The sequence below is a fragment of the Ursus arctos genome, unplaced genomic scaffold (assembly GCF_023065955.2).
Source record: "Ursus arctos isolate Adak ecotype North America unplaced genomic scaffold, UrsArc2.0 scaffold_29, whole genome shotgun sequence".
Classification (NCBI taxonomy): domain Eukaryota; kingdom Metazoa; phylum Chordata; class Mammalia; order Carnivora; family Ursidae; genus Ursus; species Ursus arctos.
In genome coordinates this window covers 14,224,307-14,247,972 of record NW_026622974.1, presented here as the reverse complement: position 1 = coordinate 14,247,972, position 23,666 = coordinate 14,224,307, and the positions used below count along the sequence as shown (strand labels likewise).

General features: G+C 35.3%; 1 protein-coding gene across 24 annotated transcripts in view; it reads right to left on the bottom strand.

Annotated features, from left to right (window-relative positions):
• MLIP (muscular LMNA interacting protein) overlaps window positions 1-23,666 on the bottom strand; it is a 240,849-nt gene that overhangs the window by 46,694 nt on the left and 170,489 nt on the right. For all 24 annotated transcript variants that reach the window (XM_057303877.1, XM_057303878.1, XM_048219721.2 and 21 more), the window contains 2 exons: window positions 14,685-14,729; window positions 3,591-3,719 (listed from right to left, as the gene is read on the bottom strand). In XM_057303877.1, the coding sequence (XP_057159860.1) occupies window positions 3,591-3,719; window positions 14,685-14,729 (174 nt within the window). The remainder of the gene's footprint in view (window positions 1-3,590; window positions 3,720-14,684; window positions 14,730-23,666) is intronic.

The window sequence follows — 23,666 nt, the reverse complement described above, 5'->3', positions numbered from 1 at the left end:
GAAGTCAGATATCTCAGAAAAATCAGAAGAAAAGAAAGACTGAAAATACTACAAAAAAAATTCCCCGTAGTTATCCTTTTATGTTTTCTGCGAAGTGGTCTGGAGGAAATTCGCTAAATGGTCATTTTCACACAAAACATGTTCCTTTGCTTATTGAAGCAAATTAGAAGGAAAATAAAATTCAAGAGGCATACATTCTAGGAAGTGTTATTTCTCACCAAAAAAAAAGGAAAATCAAATGAAATAACAATATTTCCTCTTTAATTCTGTCCAAATCCTTTCTTTTTATACATTTCTCTAAGGCTTTCAGGAGAAAATGACATATTTAATATTATGGGTTCAATTACTAATTTATAAAGAATGAGTGAGAATATTTTATATAGCATTTTATATAACTGAGGTTAGCAATTGCTTTTTATATTAAATTAAGGATCTTAAGGGAAGAAATCACCTTTATCTAAATAGATACACTAACTGACCAGAAAACAATCAATGTATTTTGCCAACTCACAAGTAGACAAACAAACTAAAAATCAGTGGGCTCTTTAAGTATCTTCATTCACATCAGTGAATTGATTTTCTAAGCTCAATGTCTTCTGGATGCCCATTTGTCCAATCAATTCTGTTAATTACTTTCCAACTTTGACCTTGATCATCGATGGGGTATGCTTCAAAGTATATCACCATACTTTTAAATCCAAATGTGGAGTGTGAGGATATTTTGCAATAAGTCAAAAGGACCACAAATTGATACAATAATGGATTTAAAGGTAATTTCAAAAAAAGCATAAGCTTCATTCTGAAGAGTCTTTGTTACAAAATCCATCTAATATGGACAGATGCTTCCTGGCCTATACAATTTTGATGTAAAGGCTGTTGATTAATAAGTCTCAATTACTTGATTATGCATTTAGTATCAAACTTTGCTTTCAGTACTCAGAGACTGTCTCCAGGCAAATTTTCAGTTCATTATCAGTTCAAAAGGCTGCCTGCTTGTATCTTAAGCTACAGTAAATACATTTCCGTCTGGTCTCATCATCTTTAGTGTCTGACATTTTGTAACAGAGAGTTTTGAAATCATATTTTATGGCAGTGAAGCTGTTAGGGGAAATTTATTGACGTAACAGTCCCATCCAACATCTCCTTTCATGTGGAACTGTCTGCAGTACAAGGCAGATTAGTGAATGTGAGCTGCTTCAATTTGGCCCAAGTGTCCGGCTAAAAAATTTTCCATTACATGGGTGGGTGAGATCAACTGAGTTTGGAACCATTCAATTTATTCTGTGGCAGCAGCAAAGGAGACTACAATAGTGACTTGTGAATTGGAGTACGCTCTCTTCTATTCAAGTTCTGATGAAGCAGCAACACTGAGATTATAAACTGTTATTACTCGATTTATATTTTAAGTAGATCTAAGCGTCTGTGCTGGCGAGGTGTCTTTGATGTCTTTCTCCCTGGCAGATTCTGGACACACTGAGATGGTACTTAGAACTCAACATAAAGAGACGAGTTGATAGTACAGGTGGTTGCCCCGCGGGCAGTGACCCCAAGTTTCTATTATATTTTCCCTCTCATGCAAGGTTAATGAGTAAGATCAGGGAACGTTTGGAATTCACTTTTAAGTAATATGCTCAACTTCTTTCAATTCTGACAGACTGCAGACTCCTTTTACTTCCCATGTTCCACTTAAAAGGTGAGATATAAACAAGAATAAATTGAAAAAATATGTAAGTACAATTGTGTCTGTGGCACCTCCATATTTGCAAGAGTTCAAATTTTCTACAAATTATCTGGAAATTCATAGGTTTATGTTGAATATAAACAGAGCTTTAAACTTGCTGTCTAGTCAGGAAAAGCAGGGAAAAGAAATGGCAGCTCCTTTCAATGACAAGAATTTGCAAAACTTGAAAATGGAATTTATCATTTCCGAGGACAGTGAATTGTGATAAATGTATAACCTGATATTCTACAATGAATCTTATTTAAAGTAAAATACATACATCTGAAATTATATTAATATAGAAAACCAAAAATTATTATTTTTCAGCATTAGATCATATTTGAAGAATATAAGTTACATGGATAATATGTGAAGTTCATTTTAGCTGTTGGCATTTTTGTCGTTTGACTACATTATTTTTATTATTTTTATAATGATCCCATAAGGTCTAAAATGTCATAGGAAGCCTCTAAAGTATTTGTACCACACAAGCAGTAGATATGTAATAAGTGCTTTTTGTTGATGATGAAAATATACTTTCCTAAGAGGAATTTTCATTTCTGTTACATGTGGAAATAGTGAAGACAATCCTATAAATCAGTAAGATTTCTCTATTTAAATTGAGTGCTACATTTTATCCTATAAAATGAAAATAATTGCCTCTGTCATATTCAATGATTGTGCCTTCTAAAAATTCTTAACTTATCAAAACCATATCATCTCTGTTTTATAGATAAAAACTATAACAAATCATGAGAAAGTATTTATGATGAACATCTTCAAGGCTACACAGTGACTTCTGACCTAATCAGAGTTAATCTTAGATTTTAAGGAACCCAGATTTTTGAATTGGAAGGATCCTTAAAAAGTACCCGATTTTATACGTGACAAAAATGAAGAGAGATGTTATAGAGCTAATTTGTGGCAGATAAGATATTTCTTATGATTCACAAATGCACATGTAATTTATTTTTTCAAGAATATTCGTAGTTATTTTCAAAGCAAAAGTTATAAGGAGTATATCACCTTACATTCCTTCATAAGCGTACTTCATTATAGATTACCTAGGGTGGTGATTTTATCTGCTTTGGTTGTATCCAGAAAGGTTTCTGGATAGCTTACATTGTTTATCCATGAAATAGTTTTTGAGATATAAAATATATAATCCATGACTATTTGCTGCATCTTAATAGGTCAAATAAAGATGCAAAATTTCTCTCTGAAATAATTTATGGACTTTTATATTGCATAAATGTGTATTTTCATATGTTTCCCAAATAGCTTATAAAGTACCATCAACGACCTCCCATTATAACCCCTCCAGCATATAGGGTATATAAGGGGAAGATAGTACACCTTTTTTACATATAAACCAAATGACCAACAAAACCTTAAAATATCTTAAGCCCCATCCCCTATTACTGCTCAATCTAAGGGTTCGTATCATCTCTACTGTGTTACTAGGCATCCATACGAGAGCTCTTTTGTTAAATGTACTAATATACCAAATCTAAAATATTTCATCCCTTCAAAATAAAGCAAGACTTTAGGAATAATAATGCAACACCTATATGACCCATCCAACCAATGACGTCATGATGTCCTTCTTTATGGAGAGTAGTGTCTTGGTTCCCAAAACATTACCAGCGCTAAGTAGATTTTTTTTTTTAATTTGAAATACTTCAAACAAAATATCATCCTGGGAATATATGAATTCTTTTCACTATGCAAAAAATGGACATTTTCTTATTACTAAGGATACTACAATCAAATAAACATTTTCTTGTATATACTATATTAGTAGCGGCATCTCCATATTTTATACAGTTATTTATTAAAATATCAAAGATTTTCTCTTATGTATGCTCACCTGCTCAGAAAAGAAGTCACTATTATCTTCCAGGTATTTACTGAAAGGGTTGGGCTCATAGACTTCCTCCTCTTTTTTCAGAAATATTTTGGATTTTACAGGTACTGGTCGAATTACTCCAGGCTTAGTCTTCATGAACATTAAATAAAATTTTTAAAAATAAAGAAATAAATACCATTAAAATGACTGAATATGTTTATTGTTAAGTCATTCAAATGTTCTCACAAATTTTATAATTTTTTAAACTTTAAAATGATTTTACCAATACATAAAAGCAGCCTAAAAATCTAATGATTTTCACTAATATAACTTTAAGGTTAACTGTTGTAGCAATTAACTCATAAAGATCTACTAGCACGATGTTCAAAATACAAAAACCTTCCTCATTTATCTAGCCAAACGTGTTCCAATATCCTCACAGGTGCATTCAGTCAATAAATATTTCATTTGACAAATATTTATGGAGAGTGTCCTTAATGACAGGTAGCATTCTCATTCTGGGCATGGTAGGAGAGATGAATTTGGCACAATCCACCAAACCTTTAACAATATATTTTTCTGGAAGCCAACCTCCATGCCCCAATAACCACAGAGCTGGCCCCCAGAAATAATGTTCATACAATGTCTGATGAAACCGGGGACAGGCTCCTGACCTAAGAGGGTGGGGAGGTAGAACCAGATTTTCTCCTCCAAGAAAGTGGAATAGGAATTCAGATCGCTCTGCAATTACTTAGGAAGACTGAAATTATAATACGTCCATTTTCGAGCTGTGGGAAAGCCGCAAATCTGCCATAAAAAGCAGATCACATGAGATCAAGCATGGGGAGCCTGGGGAAGAGAAATGCTTGGGGGCTTTCAGAATTGAATTCTAAAACATTCCTGGGGTCCCTCTGAATTTCTTGTTCTGAGGCTCCCCGAGACTTTCTTTTTCTTTTACACAAGATTTCCTTAAAACTCACAATTTCTGTAACTTGCAACCAAAAGAGTTTTAGCTAATAGACTAGTCATTCAAGACTCATAAACTTGTATCCAATGTCAGTTTGATGAGAAAGAGAGAGAGAAATCTACTTTGGGGCAATTTCAGAGTGATGTTTCACAAACACCAAAATCTCGTTACACTGTAAAATGTCACAAAATGATTGATAAGTTTACAAAAATATCCCAAACAAGAATTCAATAAAAAGTTGTGACACTTTCCCTGGTTAAGCATTTTGCCGTAATCATTCTTCTCAACCCCATTTCCTTTCAGAAAATAGTAAATTAGCTCTCTCTCAGTACATGCTGATACTCACAACTTAAGCCTTAAGGGACTACATCTATCTCTCTGCTCTATAAACCACCTGATATATATTGAGGCTTGAATAAATACCACTCAATCGATATTTTCCCAGTTGTCTTTCATATTTATGCCAACTGGGGAAGTACAGAGTGAGAAAAGTCTCTGTAGTCCCCAGGCTAAGAAATATCTCCCACTTAAGAAACTCTGATTTCTCTCAAGAGGGAAAAATGAGCAAGTAACATCCAATTATGCATGAAGTTGCACAGTTGAGTATACATATGAGAGCAGTATCCCTCCAGTAAACTCAACACAAGAACAAAGCGTAGGCAGCTACTGATTTCTACAACCACGTATAAAAAGGGAGATGCCTGATATTTGGGTCATGATCCTACGTTGTCCAAATTTCCTGTCTCTCTTTTCCATTTGACTTCCTGTTTCATTTCTCTTTCCCTTCTCCTACTCCTGTACCATCTCCTTCTCTCCTGCTCCTTTGTGTGGGACGAAATCAATACAACTCTAGTACTCAGGGCCTACCAGGTTCTAAAACCAACATGGAGCTTTAGGAGCTAAGTTTGGTGGCAGTATGCAGAAAGATGAAAGCAGAGAGGCGCAATCTGACCCAGAGCACTTGATATTCTAAGAGAATCCCTCTGCCAGAGCAATGTGACTACCTGGCCCTTGTATTGCTGATGATTTGGGTTATCCTCACCTGGAGACTTCCACTTGGATCTTCTTTCTTGGGAGAGACCCAGCAAAGAGGCTCTTCTGGGTATTCAGTATCAGAATCAGTTACTGATGTTGTATATTCATTTTTGTGCCAGCCTTTATGCTCCTTAGTTCCTATGAATTTCCTGAATTTATTGGTTGTCCGATAATTTGACAATAATTCTGTCCCTATTTCCTCTGCTCTACTGGATATCCCACATGCTCTTTTCTTGGACTTTGTCCCTAGGCTTGGTCTACTTGAAGTCTCTGAGTCTTCCTCATTCTGGTTTGCCTAGGTGGCCTTGGTACAGCTGCCCCGATTCTTACACTCTATTTATCACCTCTTCCTTCAGTCCTATTTTTTCTCCCTCACCTTCTCTTGTTGTCACTCAGTGGTATTTTATAGACATGGAAGCCAACTCTAAGCAAAAGAAGACTAGGCATAGTTTGCCTTTGACATTGTTCATATTTCCCATTCTGTGAACTTTAACCATAACCTCCACACCTAACTATCTCTCAGCATTTAGTCAGTATGGTCAAATTGGAAATCAAACACTGGTGGTCCAATTCTGAACCTCATGCACGCTCCATAAACCATGGTACAGGAACAAATCATGTTCATGGCAGCCTCTGCACCTTGCTCATATCATTTCACATGCTTTGAAATCAACTTCAAAATCCTTGAAGACTCATTGCAGATAATGACACCATCATTCTCCCATAGATCCAGATTATATATCTATATGTGATCAGGCTCTATTTTCAATATTTTATATAGATTATCTCATAAATTCCCTATAAATAACCCTATGAGAGGCTTAGAGAGAATAAGTCACATGCCAAAGTCATGCATTAATATGTGAAGAAAGCAACATGTAAATCCAGTTCTGCTCTAATCATCAAGCCCATGATTTTAATTACTCCTATGCCTACTGCAGAGACAGAGAAACAGTATAGATAGAAATTTAAAATAATTTTAAATACCCACCTCTAAAATTTCCTCCATCCAATCAATAACAAAGTCCTATTTTTATATTTTTTATTATTTTTAAATTCATTGCTTCTGTTTTATTTCTACTGCCCATTGCCACATCCTTGATGTTGGCCATTGTTACTTCATTCCATATCATTGTACCTTTTTTTTTCACTAGTCTTACTAAATCCAGTTTTTCCTTCCTTAAGCATGCCATCAATGTTCCTACGAAAAGAGCACTCCTAAAACACTGTAGGACATGATGTTTTCCTATTCGATATACACACCCATACATCTTCCTTTCACCTACACACAAACACATACTCACCCTACCTCGTAAAGGACTCTGTGGTTTGCATGCCTGAGACATCAAAATTTGTACTGATGTCTCTCTCCGGACTTGGTTAAAAATACAGTCACAAAAAACAGCATGATGTTGCTGGGAGGAGAGCATCAAGTATACAGATTTTAATTTTTGCAATAGTGTTAATAGACTATAAGACTTTGAAAAAAGTTGTTCAACCTGTCTGGATGCTCTGCTAAAGGATTATAATTGTCCATGTTTAGGTCCTTTAATAAAGAGTAATGGCACATTTTATAATTTACATTCCTATCCTCTCAGGTATCTTACCACATAGAGTTTTTACATAAATTTTGTTTCTACATATTCAAATCCATCACCCAAACAAAGGTCCCAAGGTGCCTTGTAGATCATCTATAAAATAGCCCAAGTAAAGCAACTGGTGCTGTTGCTGGTACACGCAAGGCTCTTCTGGAATATTAGTTAACTTCCTCTCTGCTCTTCCTAATACCCGTTACTAATGTCAAATGGCTATGTAATCTACATTTGTTGAAGACTAAATAGCAACACAGAGTAAACTAATGGATCTATCCAAATAAGATGTCTTTTAGCACCTTGCCACTCAGAATGGGCTGTGTAAACCAGCACCATCAGCGTCACTTGAGAACCTGCTAGAAGTGCCAGATCTCAGGCCCTACCCCAGACCTACTAAGTCATAACCCGAGTTTTAACAAAACCCCTAGGTGATTTATGTGCACTGAACTAGAACTCATTCCATTTAAATGCTGTGCCACCCACCTAAAGATAAATCTTCCTTGGCCTGCCATGTTAGAGACATCTGTTCAACCTTGAGCTTCTGCCTCCAAACTAAAAGAGAGGCTTTAGAAGAGACTGTCTTTTACTGGTTTCTAAACTACACTGCATCCTTGCACACCTGATATCTTCAAACTTCAAGTAGACTTTTGTTCTCTAACTCTCTCAAGTCTAACTGGCTAAGTTTGTGTCCAAACAAAAACAAAGGAATTAGATGAATCAAGTTAGAAGAGTCTGTTAAAGTGAGCTCCTATGAGATTGTCATTGCAGCAACTAAACTAGCCCAAACTGGCTCTTCTTTCACTTTTATCTGCTATAGAATCCATAGATCCAGCTAGGCTCATGACTAATACGCACAAATGTTATTCTTATGATGCCAGGAAAAGCAACTCCATAATTTTTACCAGCCTAAATGGAGAAATAAAAACAGGCATTGACTCCCACGGTTAACACAAAAAAGCACAGATAGAATAACAAAAAGTTTCTCTAAATGGCAAATTTCTATTCATCATGATGAGCCTGCTAAGAACTGATCCACACTGGATGTAAGACATCTTTGAAGTGCCCCAAAGACAAAACAACCATTGTTCTAGATCTCTGAAACACAAGTCTATCAGATGCTCTCTGGAGCCATTTTGTTAACTGGACCTAGCTTATGTCAGGAGCTATAGTGTCTATAACCCTTGTTCTCAGGGGCCTGACAATTTAGTTGAGTAAACCACACAACAATCACACTAGGAGTCAAATCATGTCACTTGACTCCTCTCAGAGCTCTCTACTGCCTCACTTTCTCACTTAGAGTGAAAGCCAAAACCTTTGCCATGCTTCTAAGGTAATGCCTAACGAATGCTATCTGACCTAATCTTTCCAATGCCCAACCAGCCTCTCCCTTCCCAGTCTTAGCTGCTGTTACTGTCCCTCTCACCCCTCACTCTCTCCACCCTAGCGCAGACACTATGATGCTTTCTCCCCTGGGAGTTTGCACTTGGGCTCTTCACTTTTTCCAGAACTCTTTTCTCCCTGGAATGTTGACGTTCCCTTGCCTCCCTTTTTTTTCCCCCATGGAACTTATCATAATCTGACATTGGTTTATGTGTTTGTTGTTTTTCTTTCTCCACTAGAATGTAAGCTTTGTGAGGCCAGAGATGATTGCTTCATTCACTATTGTATCTCCAACACCTAGAATTGTGCCTGGAACCTAGAAGGTGCTAAGTAAATAACTGAAGAATGAATAAATTAATTGACAGGCAGAAGCAGCCCAGGACGCTGGCTATTATCCAATATGGAGGCCTCAAGGGGTGTTGCTTGCCAGCTTAGGGTCTCCCATTATTTTTTTCTGGGTTTACTTTTTTATTCGAGTATAACCCAGGAAGAGAGAACTCTTCAGGATAGAAGATCCATATGGTCTTTCACCAAGAGAGGACCAGAAGAAGGAAAGTAGGTTGGTGAGTTCCACGCTCAGAGGTAAGAGTAGAGGCCAAAGTTCCCATCTCTGACAGATATAAGAAGTCAAAGCCGGAGATCAGTTCTTTAGGGACTTACAAGATTTTAAACTTCTCCATTAAAAAAAAAAAAATTGTTGTTGTTCCCCTTGTTTGCTTATGGTAATAAGCAATTAAAATTTTAATACCAAAAGACAATGATGTCATCTTTTTTGAAGAATTTGAGAGTCGGGTGGAACTAAGGAGATCACATTTAAAACTACTGCTAATCTTAAGGAGAAAAAGTCCAAGAGTATATGGAGTCCCTGGAGGCTGGTGGCAGGTTTTAATGGCCCACACGGGGCACAGGTCTGAGGCTGCTATTAATTTGTGTTTATAATTCAACAAGTATACACTTATGCTTGAACATTGCTACTCAGGGGCACTGTAAAAATAAACATTGCTTCTGTCCTTTGGAACTTACTATCATAATTCTATGACAACAAGCTGGTACTGCCTCTGGCTAGAGACCAAAGTTGAAAATTAACTGCCAGCACTGACCTGGAGAATCCATTATTAATATCTTAAAATAATGGCTTCTGAGAGCAACCTCATTCTCAAATTAGTAACTGCAACTAGTGGACTGTTTTTAATTGCCTTGGATGACAGTCATACGCTCTGCAGTGTTGTGATGAGGGAAGAAAAGAAATAAAGAACAAGGACTCAGCGTTCATGGATTTATTTTTATCTTTTTGAACAAATAAAACATATAATAAAAAAGCAAGAAAGTAATAAAACATAGGATATAGAAAACTCGGTGAGCTTGGCTAGGAGCTCTACTAATTTGATGGCTCCAAAGAGCTCGTGAAAGTACCACTGTGTTTCTTTTACCCAGTTGCTTCAGTTTCATCTTTAGTCCCCAGTGTTTTATGTATATACATATATATTTTAGAATTTCTGTGGCAACAAGCTCATAGAAACTCAAAAACATTCTACCAGTCAAGACTGTTGACCAAAGCAGTATGCTGTAAATTATTCAGCTGACTCACTCATTCAATTAATTAACCTTTATTAGCTTTCATTCTTTTTCAACAAACAATATTATATGCTTGAAGCAAATATGTAAGCATTTTTACCCTTAAAGAAAAATCTCAGATTTCAAAACAGAGCAAAGTTGCCAAGATTGAGGGGGAAAAAACAGATTTTTATACCACCCATTAGCTATGGAACTGCTATAATATGCATGACAGAACTTTTTAAAGGAAAAACAACATTAAATGAATGTGAAAGGGAAAAAAACTTTCCTTTTTCCTATTTTTGCAGTTATAAAGTATTGATACTAAATGATCTACACTACCCAGGAAAGTACCTACCTGATATGCTTTTAAAAAAATTATAGTTATTATGAGAGTTGTATAAAAATAAACATATATGTAGGATTTCAATTATTATAAACCACATCTCATTGCTCAAGAACTATTTGGTGGAATGTGTACAACACAGATTGACTGGATTGAAATATTTCAATGGTTGAAGAAAAGACAATAGCGTGACTCAAACCTTAGGAGGCATAGATGATGAATGCCATAGCACTTAAGTATGTTGTGTCAAGGAAAACTGATCAAGGACAAACTGCCTTTAAGCCTGAAGAAGACGTCAGTTCTACATAAAAGCTTTCAGGCCTGCATTTTCTGAACAACAGTGACCTCAAGGCCCTCAGAAAGATGACTCATACTCCACTAAAGCAGGACACATCAGCTGGCATTCAGAACGGGGAACAAAGTATCTGAAAGCTTACCCACTCTTCTTTATAGTGTTCCTGTAAACAACATTTCGCTTTTACCTGGATATAGCCATGTGGCTTATTTTTTTAATCTATTGTTTTGTCCTCTCCAGATTCAGTATTCCATCTCCCACAACAATGAACATTTCGTAATGGCATCAAACGTTAAATGCAAAAGCCAAATGTCTTCTCAACAAGGCTCCCCCACCTACCACAAGGAAGACCAGTGCTTATCCATCTTGTTGAACCTATTTTCTCATCCAGAGAAGAGACCCCACCAGCCTCTGTTAACATTAGGATGATTCCACTCAGGAATTAGGAAAGCTTTGTGAAGGTGCAACCTATATCCTAGATCCCTCCTCTCCTTTTGCTCCCCTTGTTATGCTAGGAGTAGTACTATTCAAAGGTGTGAAATCTCCAAACCCAAATTCACCCTGCCTAGTCTCTTCCTCTTTCATAATTGGTCACATCTTTGCAGGCTATGGGAAAATACTAGCACAGGGCCCACACAGGAAGTGCCCAGTGAAGGTCATACTTCCATAGAGGCCAAATTTCCCAACTCCTTCATCAGCCTTTTCTTATTCTATTTTAATTCTCTTAAGCCCATAATGATTTTATTTTTCTTGAGAGTCACACAGAACAAAAATGACCACAAATGCTGTGGTGTTAGGCGATCTGTTTAAACTGTGAGCCTCTGTTTCTTTATCTGAAAAAATATTATCTCAGAGATAATATGTCAGAGGTCATGTGTGCAATGACAACACCTCTCCCACGTACAAGGCTATATTGGCAACTTTGCATCCTATGATACATGAGCCTTGCAAAACCCCTTGTAAGTCGACAGAGTAATTATTCCAACCTCCCATTTTATGGATGAGTATTTCCAAAACCCTCACAAAACTCTTGTAGTGCTAAGAGAAGCTGAAGCACAGATTGGCAAACTGGTTTCACATGGATACCCAGATTATTCTATTATCCTGAGCCCAATACTAAATAGTTTGACTTCCAGAGTAAATGATGGAAATAGCTTAAGAACAAGGGGCATGGTCATATTTCTTTTGTTCTTTCCAATGTTGAACTGGCACAGTTGCAATGTTAACAAGCAAATAGGTTAGCCAAGTTGAAAAGAAAAAATATGAAAAGATTATATATCCTTAAAAAGCCAAATCTCAAAAGCAAAATGGTTTCTATATTAAGCTTGTGCTACTACAGTGATCTATCATATATTTTCACTTCAACCAATTTATTACATTTCTCCCCTAAAATAGGACTAAAATAATTTTAACTAACTGCTTATTTTACACAAAACAGAATGTTTACCTCTATAATTTAACTATAATCTATCATATGTTCCCAATAATTTTTTATGTGCTACAAACACATACACACTATTTAACAAAAAACAACATGCAACATCAGGATTACCTGTTACATGGCATCTATATGTGTGTATGTTATAAACATGTGCACATACATATATATACATACTTTCATTTTTCAAAGGCATTCTCACTCAAATTATTCAGAACTTAATCCTGAAGAGAGTTTCAGATGACAAATATTGGAAATTCATTCATAGAAATGAAGTTATAATTTCATTCATATACTATATTACTTAAGAGCAAAACTATCATACATCCTTAAAGAAGCAAATGTCATACAGTCGTCCTTGACTACAATTATTTCTATTCTATTCCATTCCCCAGTAATGAAATATGGGGTTAATGCCATGAAATAGAGGTCAAAGTGATTAAATTGAATAATTATATCAATCCAGATGTTCTTTTTTTGTGTGATAAGCTTGCTTGATAATAATCCCTTCACAAACCAACCTATATCTCATGGGAATTTGGGGATTAAAGCTTAATTTAAAACTTGGTTAAGATATTCCTTGAACTCTTTAGAGAAAAAGTCTAAAGCAAATGCAAAGAAATTATCATTAAAGTCAGTCAAAGCAATGCTTTGCATTTTTTTCTCCCTAAAGAACACAAACTTAGAATTCACAGAATTATTTTATTAGGCAAGAAAAGGTTTGTTTATTTATTACATTTACAATGAGTTGTTTTTAATGTCTCTTTTTATGAAATCATTATATATATTTGCCTTTAAAACTGTTTCTTAAGATATTAAGACAAGAACTGGCAATATATATATGTATATATGTGCATATACATAGATGTGTCACTAATTGCTCTCAAGAAACAAGTATGTCATTATTTTAAATATTAAAATAGGTGTAGTAATATTTCCATATCTAAACTGGGAAACCATTCAACCTTATTGTTATTGCAATGCCTGTTTCCATGGCAACTTCTTCCCATCACTCTGTTAGTCATCATAAACTCCCAGTGCTAGAAGGGCTTGGAAAGTATGTAATAGAATGTTCTCATTGCTCATTTAGGAAACTGAGGATCAAACTTTCAGATTTGTGACTTCTCCACTGTCAGCCCAGTAGCTAGTGTCACAGCAGGAATAAAAGATGGTTCTTCTGGCCCCCATTCTAACATTCTTTCATCTATACTATACTGACAGCCACTATTCTAAACTAACAAACACTAAAATCACACACACACACACACATACACGCAAACACATCCCGTATATATACCATATGTATAAACACCAACAAACTCAAGCAGTTTGCTAAAATCAGGCTATTTCAAGAGTCAAACTATGCTTTTTAGGGTTTTTTGGCATTACAAATAAAAATATTTTTATTTTTGGTAATGACAAGATGACTTGTTGGCTATGGACGCCAAAACAATTGCTTAAAAAGGGGAAAAAAATCAGTACTAAACAGTGATTTTGTCTTCTTAACATCTCAAACTGCTTTACTACAAATTTTTCTAATCGTACTGAAGGTGACTATTGTTCAGGAATTTACAATTATAAACAATGAAAATTAAAAGATACAGAGAAAATCTTTAGTAATATGTATGCAACTTATTTCACGGTTTCAATTTGCCAACCACCATAAGAATAGAAAATACAAAACACTATAAGAAAAAATAATTCTATGTAATCAAATTTTCATCTATAAATAACAGATTCTAGAGTCTACATCTGTGCTAACACAGTAGCCAGTAGTCCCTTGCCAAGCTGATGAAATGTGGTTACTCTGAATCAAGATGTGTTGTAAATGGAAAATACAGTGCAGAGTTCAAAGACTCAGCCCCAAAAAGGAATGTAAAATATCTCAAGTTTATACTGATTATATGTTTGAAAGAGTATTTACATATCATTACATAAAATATATCTTTGAAATTAATATGGCTTGTGTTTGGTTTTTGATTTTTTGGGTTTTTTACTTTTTAAGGTGGCTACTAGGAAATTTTATATCACATATGTGACTTGCATTTATGGTTCACCTTATATTTCTACTGCTCATTACTGATCTAGACCATTCACATGCTAACCCTCCTGTCTGAAGGTTGCTCTTTTCTTAAAATCCAGAACCTGCCCTACATTATCAAATGTGACCTGTCCTCAAATGCTTTTTGCGTCTATCCCATCAGGAACTGAGCAATCTCCGTCTCTGAATTGCAATAGCATCTTGCTTCTGACCCCATCCATATTATTCTAGACCCACTACTAAGATTCAAGTTCCTATGAAATAGGGTCTATGAACGGTTTTTTATATGTTTGCAAGCTGCAAAACCACCACCACACAGCTTCAGTAAAGCACCAGTAACTTTTGTTAGACAAATAAGCAAATATAGGTAGTACATTTATTCTCAGATCACTTTCCCTCCGACAAAGCTGTCTTAAGAGATCAGAATTTTCTAAAGTAGGCCCACGACTTAATAAGAGTATACATACCAGCTGACTGTCAGATATTGTAGAGGATGGTGAGGACAGGTTTGCCTGCAAAATTAGAAACATGATGTTTATTTAGTGAAATTCATAATTTAATAAAATATCTATATTTTTAAGTTTTTTGAAGTTCTTTTATTATTAAAGAATACATGTCCACTGTAGAATTTTGAAAAGTATAAGGTAAAAGGGAGAATATCATTATGCCATCAAAAAATGATTTGAACATACTTGGTACATTGCCTTATGATATTTTTCCTATGTATTTTTATAAACCACACCTAATAGTGACTACGATGTTTTATGTGTTGCTTTTCCTTAACATCTTAACATAAGCACTATCACAAGACATCAAAAATTCTTCAAGAAGACATAATATTTCAGTCTCTGTATCTACTCCACATTTTACCTAAACATAACAGCATTGTTGGATATTTAAATTTGTTTATGGCAAACTGACACAAAAAAACAGATTTTTTTCCTTAAAATATCTTTATATATGAAGGAAAGCATAACAAAATTTTCATGATTTTGGAACAAAAACAAATCAATTAAGGTGGAGGCTAATATCATTTCTTCTTCCTTGGTTCCTGAAATTCACTCCTTCCATCTGGATTAGTTTCCTACTTACTAAAGTAAATGCAGTGGTAGTTCTCTCACACCCTGCTCTCTTGGACTTTGTCTGAAAATGTTTTCATTTTGTTCTCATTCTTGAATGAGAATTCAACTGGACATACAATTCTAGGTTCATGGTTATTATCTCTCAGCATTTTGAAGACACTGTCGCACTAGCTCTGGCTTCTGTCACTGCTGTCAGTCTAAATGTCCTAACTTGGTGGATCGTCTGTCTTCACATTTGGTTAGTGTTTAATACTTTCCTCCATGGGGCACCCGGGTGGCTCAGTCGGTTAAGCGTCTGACTCTTAATTTTGGCTCAGGTCATGATCTCAAGGTCTTGAGATTGAGCCCTGCAACAGGCTTTGCACTCAGAGTGGATTCTCCTTGTCCCTCTCCCTCTGCTCCTCCCCCAACTCAAATACTCTCTCTACCTCTGAAATAAATAAATAAAATCTTAAAAAAAAACAACCCAAAACTCTTCTCCATGACATTCTGTGATTTCACTATGATGTATCTGAGGGTGAATTTCTTTTTATGTATCTTTTTTGAGATTTGGTATGGTCCTTCATTCTGAGTATGCATATCTTTCTTCAATTCTGGAAAATCTTCCATGAATACCTCTTCAAATATTGCCTTTCTCACATATGTCTCATCTCCTCTTAGGAAGCTTCTATTAAATATATATTTAGTCTTCTCAAGCCATCCCCAATTTCCATCAGTTTCCTTTCATATTTTTTATCCCTTTAGGCTGCATTCTGAATGGTTTCCACATAAAAACTTGACAGTTAACTAATTTTTCTTCAATTGTATATCAATACCTTCAACATGACAATTGAATTTTATGTTTTAAGGACTTTATTTTAACTTCTAGAAGTTCTACTTGGTTCTTTTTCAAATGTCTCTTATAATATCTATAACTCCTTTTAACTATTTTAACATTTTTAACATATCTATACATTCACTTCAAATTTTCCTAAATTCCTTATTGCTTAATTTCCCATTTCTTGTATCAGCTGACTCTCCCTCATCCCTCTCCTCCATGATGTTCTTTAATCATTTTTATGGTTATTGATTTTTTATTTTGAGCTCATCTTCAGTCAGCATAACCTTGCTTGTAATTTCTATATGTGTCTGAGAAGCCTTGGGCTAGGAAAGCATGCCTACAGTACATTTGACATTTGTCCTTGTGGGAATCCTAGGAGTTTCATGGGCTTCCATTTTATTTCATCACCTTAATATTCCTCAACTTAAAAAGTGGTAAATCCCCACATCTTCAGGTTCCAGAGGTTTAGAATCCACTTTCTCATGGGTGGCTCTTTCACCAACCAAAAGTGTAGGGTGAGATGGTAGAAGGATTTTACCCTTTCTATTCCATGCTTCATGGCCAGTGTGGCCTTCTGGGCTCCTGCATGGACACACAGGATTCACTTACAAGTTTTAGACTTACTAAATAGTGAAAGCTAAAATCTGAGCTCCTGGCTCCTGGCACATAGGTTCTGATGTGCCCATGTTCCACCAAAGCTTTAGCTTCTCCTTAACACTCCCACTTGGAACTCCCATTCCATTCCTGGCAGTCACAAGTCTCTCCTTTACTTCACATTGGGTTACCTAAACATTTTTAATAACTGTGTTTTATCAGGCTTTCTGCATTTAAATGGGAAGCTGAGCTTCCACATCAACTCCACCTTCAACTTTGATGGGAAGCGGTCAAAACACAAACACTTAATTATAAATAGACTTGGCTGACATATGATAAAATTGTGTTCCTAAAACATTTGTATTCTTTTTGAAATTACATGTTTTCAAGGCTTATTATAGGTGTGTCAATATTCTTTTACTTTCTGAGATATGAATGATAACTGGAAACTGAGAGCTTAGTGGTTCTTATGGTATTGCCAAGTATATAGAAGCATGAATCACCAAACATGAGGACGAGGCACCTGCGGTCCTTCTCACACTGTGCCCAGTATTGTTTGTTTTCTGCTCTTTGACTCAGGCCTTTCTTCACAAGGACTATCACTGCTTGCTGCCATTCATGGTTGCTCTACGGCAGCAGGGTGTCTTGGCTAAGTGCTCCCCGTGTCTAATTGCTGGGGCCAGGTTAGTGGTTAGCATGCACCAAGGTTTATGGCTATTCTGTGCTGCAGAAAATTGCATTCTTTCAGGACGTCCATCACAATCAGTCCACCCAGAGTTTTGTTTTTAAGCTCCTAATGTGAGTAATAATCATGTCCTCTAAAGTCTTCCTTTTTTCCCTTTAGTTAATTTTTCGTTATTGCAATAGTGAATGCAATACTCCCTCTGAGTCCCCTAAGTTAAATTAATAGCTTCTATGACATATGCTGAATTAAATGTGAGTATCTTGACTGAAATTTTCATCTCAATAGGGTTACACATTAAAAACAAAGAATCTGTACAATTTAACTACAACACTAATGTTTATTAGTATGTTGTGCTAAATAATAAACTATTAGAGGGGGAAAAAAGATTAAATGTTCAAGAAAAGTATTAATTAAATGAGGGCAAAAAACCCAAATATCTTTGTACCAGTCTCCATAAGTCCCCAAGATTCCTTCACTGGGAATTATAACATTATAATAAGATACTTTAGACATCCCAATTCCATTTTTATTTTATCTTATACAATGGATTTCATATCACTTTTTTGAGAAACTATTCCCAGATAAAGGACAGCATTAAATGTGAATCTCAGGGTGGCGTAAATATTTATAAAGCCACTGCAGATCTTTTACCAAAGAAAAAGAATATTGGCTTATGTGTATTATGAATATAACCAGATTCTTTAAACCAACCCAATCACGTCAAGCTCTTTGAGAAGTCTCACTTTGCTTGCCTAATACAGGGTAGCAGGGTTTATTAAATGCTATAGCTATAAATATGTTATTAATTTTGTAGCAATATTTTCCTAAATGTGAGGAAAGATTGTTTGGTGAATTGAGATTGGAGCAGCAAAAGGTGGGAGAAAGCTACTCTATCTGAACCACTGCTTGTCAGTTAGTGAAGGAAGGTAGAGAAGCACTTTGACGTTCCTAAGACTAAACTTGAAATTGGATTTGAATAACACTAAAGATTTTAGTCATTCGTGTCTATCCACATTAATACTAACTGTGAGGAACAGCAATACAGAGGAGTATAAGAATGGCTGTTGTGTGAAACTAAATCCTATACTCTTTTCTAAGGCATTTAACATCATTTCAATCACAAAAGAAAGGAAAGGAACATGTAAGAAAGGAGGACCCGTGTTAATCAATATATCATCATTTAAAAAGCTTAGAAACCAACGAGAAGTAAAAAAAAATGTGAAAGTCAAAATTTCTTACTTCAAAAATAATCTATTAAAAAGCTAGATTATATGGAAAGCCAAAGAGGTAAAGACAAAGGAAAGAAAGGAGAATTTTAAATCCACTGAAAAATAAATTGCTCTACAGGGCCACCACTGTGCCAAACCAGCTTTGAAGAACAGTCCTGTTCCAAAGACTTGATGTTAGAGGAACAAGAATTACTATGAAGCTCCTTAATCATTGTCTACGTTGTTTTTCCCTGCCATGTGCAGCTTTCCCCCATTCTTGACACATGTCCTTTTGGCTGGCATCATGCTAGCAGACACTCTCTTGGGGACTGGAACAGAACCCAGTTGTTCCAGTTGCTTTCGCCTTCTGCACTCTACACTTCCACTTTTGGCTTGCTTTTTTCCCTTTCAGCAGTCACATCTCTCCCACCTGAATATGACAGCCAGTTCAATATCATTAAAGTTTTTTTTTCCACCTTTTCTCTGTTGACTCATTTTCCTGAGCTTCCTTTTCTCACGGCTCAAAGAATTCTAATTAGCAATAATGTGTTAACTGAGTTATGTTACTTCTCCCAGGCAGAAAGACAAAGCTTAAAATATTAACTGAGCACCTAATAATCATTGAGTGCTGAGACTGATGTTGAAGAAACATGAAATGATAAAACGCCATCTTTCCCTTAACCTAGCAAGTGTTCTTATTATTTGTACGTAAGTCACTATGAATGCAAAAGAATGAATCCAATAGTAAGAATGTTAGGCACCAAGCCCATAACAATATATTATGAGGCATCATATCTTTCTTGCTTCTTGTCGTTTATTCTCACGATCTATAGACATTACCCTGTCTACCTCATTGAAAAACATTTTATAAATTAGTAATATATCCCCAAAAGGCCTAAATACAAAAAGTAGATTTGAAAATATTTTAAAACTTTGAGTCTTTATGCTAAAGAACGATGATTCCATCTTGTCATGAACCAGGAGACAGAATGAGTGGGCATAGTGACCAGTGACAGCCATTGTTTATATGTGCAAATGAGGAGATAAAATATTAGATCAAGGGAAAGTTTGGCTGAAATATGGTGCCTTCACGTTTGGTAAAGTCTAAAATGATGATGAGAAGGGTACAAGGCATGAGGAGTCTCTCATTACATCTTTTCTCTTCCTCTTCATTTAGCGGAACCCAGATAATTACCTTCAGTTCCTTCCTCATCCCCTTTCACATAAGCAGGTCTTAGACATATTTCTGAACAATGAAAAAAAGAAATAAACGAGAATAATCAGAAGAGTGGAATTCTTGTTTAAAGTGTTCACAACTCTTTCCGTAACTCAACCTCTGGTCGCAACCTATGGAAAGCAGATCTGGACCAAGATCTGGATTGAAGTCTCCTCTTACCTTCAGATCTAGGACTACATTAGCACGCAGTGCCTCTGAAACACTCCAGCACAGAGATATTGCCAAGCATAGCAACAGGGGAGTGTATAAACTGCTTAAATTGGAGACAGTGACCTTTACTTGAATATCTGTATGTATGCATATATTATATATATATGTGTGTATGTATATATATATACACACACATACATATATACACATATTCATATATATATGTAGGGGGATATTATTAATAAAGTTTGACACATTTTTTAATATTTTGTGATAATTTGAAAGCAATATGCATTTATTGTTATGACATTTTTCTGTCCATCAAGCTCATTAAGATGGGATCTTACCTCTTTACTACATAATTTCAATAGGCCTGTCTCTGCTATTTATCTGCCACTTAAAAGTAACTCATGCAATGTAGAGTGTCTATAAAGTAAGTTGTTATCTACAGACTGTAATTCCAACTAAGGGTTTTTTGATAAATTAGTAATAGGTCTAATACTTGCCTTATTTTTTGAGGTTGCTCTTTATTAATAAAGCATACTGGGTTTTGAATTACATGAATGAAATAATTTATACTGGTAGTAGTTAATGAGAAATAAATATTTACAAAGACAAGTATAATGCAAGGGAATAAATGACATTCCCTTCCAAATATGATAGAGTGAAAATAGAATGAAATAGAAATTCAAATAGAAAATTCATTCCTTTACATAAGGGGAAAGAAATTCTTTAAAAGTAAGTGTCATGAGAAACAATCACTCTTATACATTATCTGATAAATTATGAGTTAATTTATTATAGAGTGATTTAAAATGTTAGAAATATAATAAACATCATTTTAGATATTGCCACCAAATATGTAATTATTCAGTTTAGACTGAAGGTTACTGAGCATGAAGAAATAATTTAGACTCAGAATATAATACTAATGGATAAAGTATTTAAGGAAAACAAACCATTCCCATATCTTCTGTAGTTCTCACACAACTATTAATGGCAAAGGCTTTGACCTGGGGGAGACCTGGGTTGGGTTTTGCCTACTCTGACTTCTAAGACTTGGTTTCCTCCTTTGTCATATGAAGAACTTGAAATAGTAATACCCACCTCATAAGACTGGTGTAAGGTTAAATGAAATACTTAAACCTCATTTGCAAGGTAAGAACTCAAAACAACAGAGTGGAGTATTGATGATAAATTAATATAATCAGTCTTATAAGTGACCAGTGAAGATCACCATTACTCACCACATTGTTAGCCTCACTTAAATTCTATTACACTTAAGAAGACCTCAATTAAATTACTTTAAAATCACTTGCAATTCAAATATACCATGAATTGAATAAAACTTCGACTTTAATTAGACTGAATTGATGGTACTTTTCCTGCATCTGGCTTATCCTAACAAAACAGACTATGTGAGATATAACAATATGTGCAAAAAAGAATAAGAATAGGTAACTAATTGTTTTTGCATTTTCTTTTCTTTTCTTTTCATAAGAAAAAAGTCAGCATTTTACCAAAGGCTCCAGAAAGAGGAATTAGTCATACAATTTCCTGTTATTTAATAAAACCATTATAATCATCCCAGGAACACTGGAAATCCAATAGATAATACAGATACATTGAAAACTAGCAACTTGGTAAGTCTGCTTACACGTCAACCAGCTCTATGGCCAGCTCTTCTCTAATTTCTGTAAGAAAGTGTCTTGTTCATTTACTATTGTAATTGTTTACTGTCTCCCCCATTGTAAGCTGCAGAAATGGAGACCTTATTAGGTTCATCCCTCACCCCAGTGACTCCTCAGTGAGTGGACATGGTAGACACTCAGTAAATATTTGTTGAATCAATGAACAAAAGTGGGAAAGTGAATAATAGAGCTAGTTAGAAAATTCTAAGTTTTCTACCAGTTGTGATTCATAGATTATATACTGTACTTTCAGAGAGCCCCCAGAGATAGGGATTTTGAACAGCCTGTGCTAATCTGTCAAGGATATCCTCAAATATTACAATACTTTTTTTCCTGGCTCTCATTTAAGTCTCCTCTTTTTTCCTCTGTGGTGCAGGAATTGGTATACTGTGGATCCCTGTTTTCTAATCAAATCTAAGAATTTCTACAGTCAATGACACACCAAGTCCCAGCAGATATATACTGCGAAGATGTCTACTTCCTTCAAAGTTTGAACAGAGGTGGTGAAATACTGAAAAGACTTCTCAGATCTGCTTTTGAGTTTCCATGGGAGAGGAAGAGAGAAAAATATAGTAAAAGATTAATCAATTAATTAATTGAGTGAAAGCTATTCAAGTCACACTTAAGGTAAGGTATCTTGTAGTTCAGACAATATGAATATTAGAATTTCTAGAAGAAAATATTACTCTCATTCTTCTTTTAAAATCAGAACATACTGTATTAAAATAGATTGTTCACATGAGACTAATGCTTATAGCTGAAGTGGACTTCTGCTCTAAAATCTCACTCTTTTTTCTTCTCAAAATAAATGTATCAGACATCACTCAGTAAATATAATAACTGTAGCCAAGTATTTAGAAGTGTGATTTCCCTATGATTTGGCACCAAAGAACTGGGTTTTACATTTCACCATAAAATTATCCTTGATAGTCTTCCAAAAGACATGGACATATTTGAGGTCTCACAAAGAAGAATTCAAATGTCATGTTGTAAGAGAAAGTAAAAAATAAAGCTTCTCACTCAAGAAACCAAATGTAATCAAAGTCAAAAATCTTATCTGAATCAGAGTTCATATTTGGTCTAATCTATACTAAATCTATTTGATGATTCAGTGTTAACTTTGAATGACTCAAATGCTCTCACAAAGTTTGGGGCAAATGCTAACGTACTTTAATTAAGTCTGATAACGAATTATTCAAAGAATAATTTGAAATAAACTCTAACTATTGAGCTTGAAGCAGCCGCTCCAGAATTTTTCCAGTTGCTACCAAATCAACCACCCCCAGGGAGGGGTGAGAGGAAGTATCAGCCCCTTCCCATCTTCTTGTGAATGAGTCTCCATCAGAGGCACTTTGGTGACAGATAGGAGTAGGTGCAAAAGATGAGAGAGCAAAAACTCGCAGCTATTTTTTCCTGGGTCTGGCTCTTGTAGCACGTATTAGTCACAGAAAGTATTGAAACATCTTTAGGGAACTTTCGTTTCTTCTATTCAACTTCAGAATCAAGGAACTCCACTAAATCATGGCACTTCTACTCTTCCCAAGATAAGAAGGAGGAAGAAAAAGAGGGAAGCGTAGATGAAGGGAAAAGCAAAGGAAAATAAGAGGAAGAAGGGGGAGAACTATTATTTATTCCTGTATGTCAGGACTACATCAAGGGCCTTTCATACATTAACCAATATGAATCATACATCAGGCAATGATTAGTTTCCCAATTTTACAGATGAAAAAAACTAAGGCATAGAGAGGTTAAGTGATTTTCCAGAATCACACAGCAAACAGCCACATTATGATTTAAACTTGGGTACGACCTACTAAATGTCTCTACTCTTTTAAGTATTACTCCAAATGGCTTCCGATAAAAACAAAAGAGTGAAAGCTTCTAGGAAAAAACTTTAAGCAGTGTTCCCACCCTTACCCTCTAAACATCATTTCTTAAATGTGATAAAATTCAGTGATTCCATCCAGTTTATTATTTGCCTC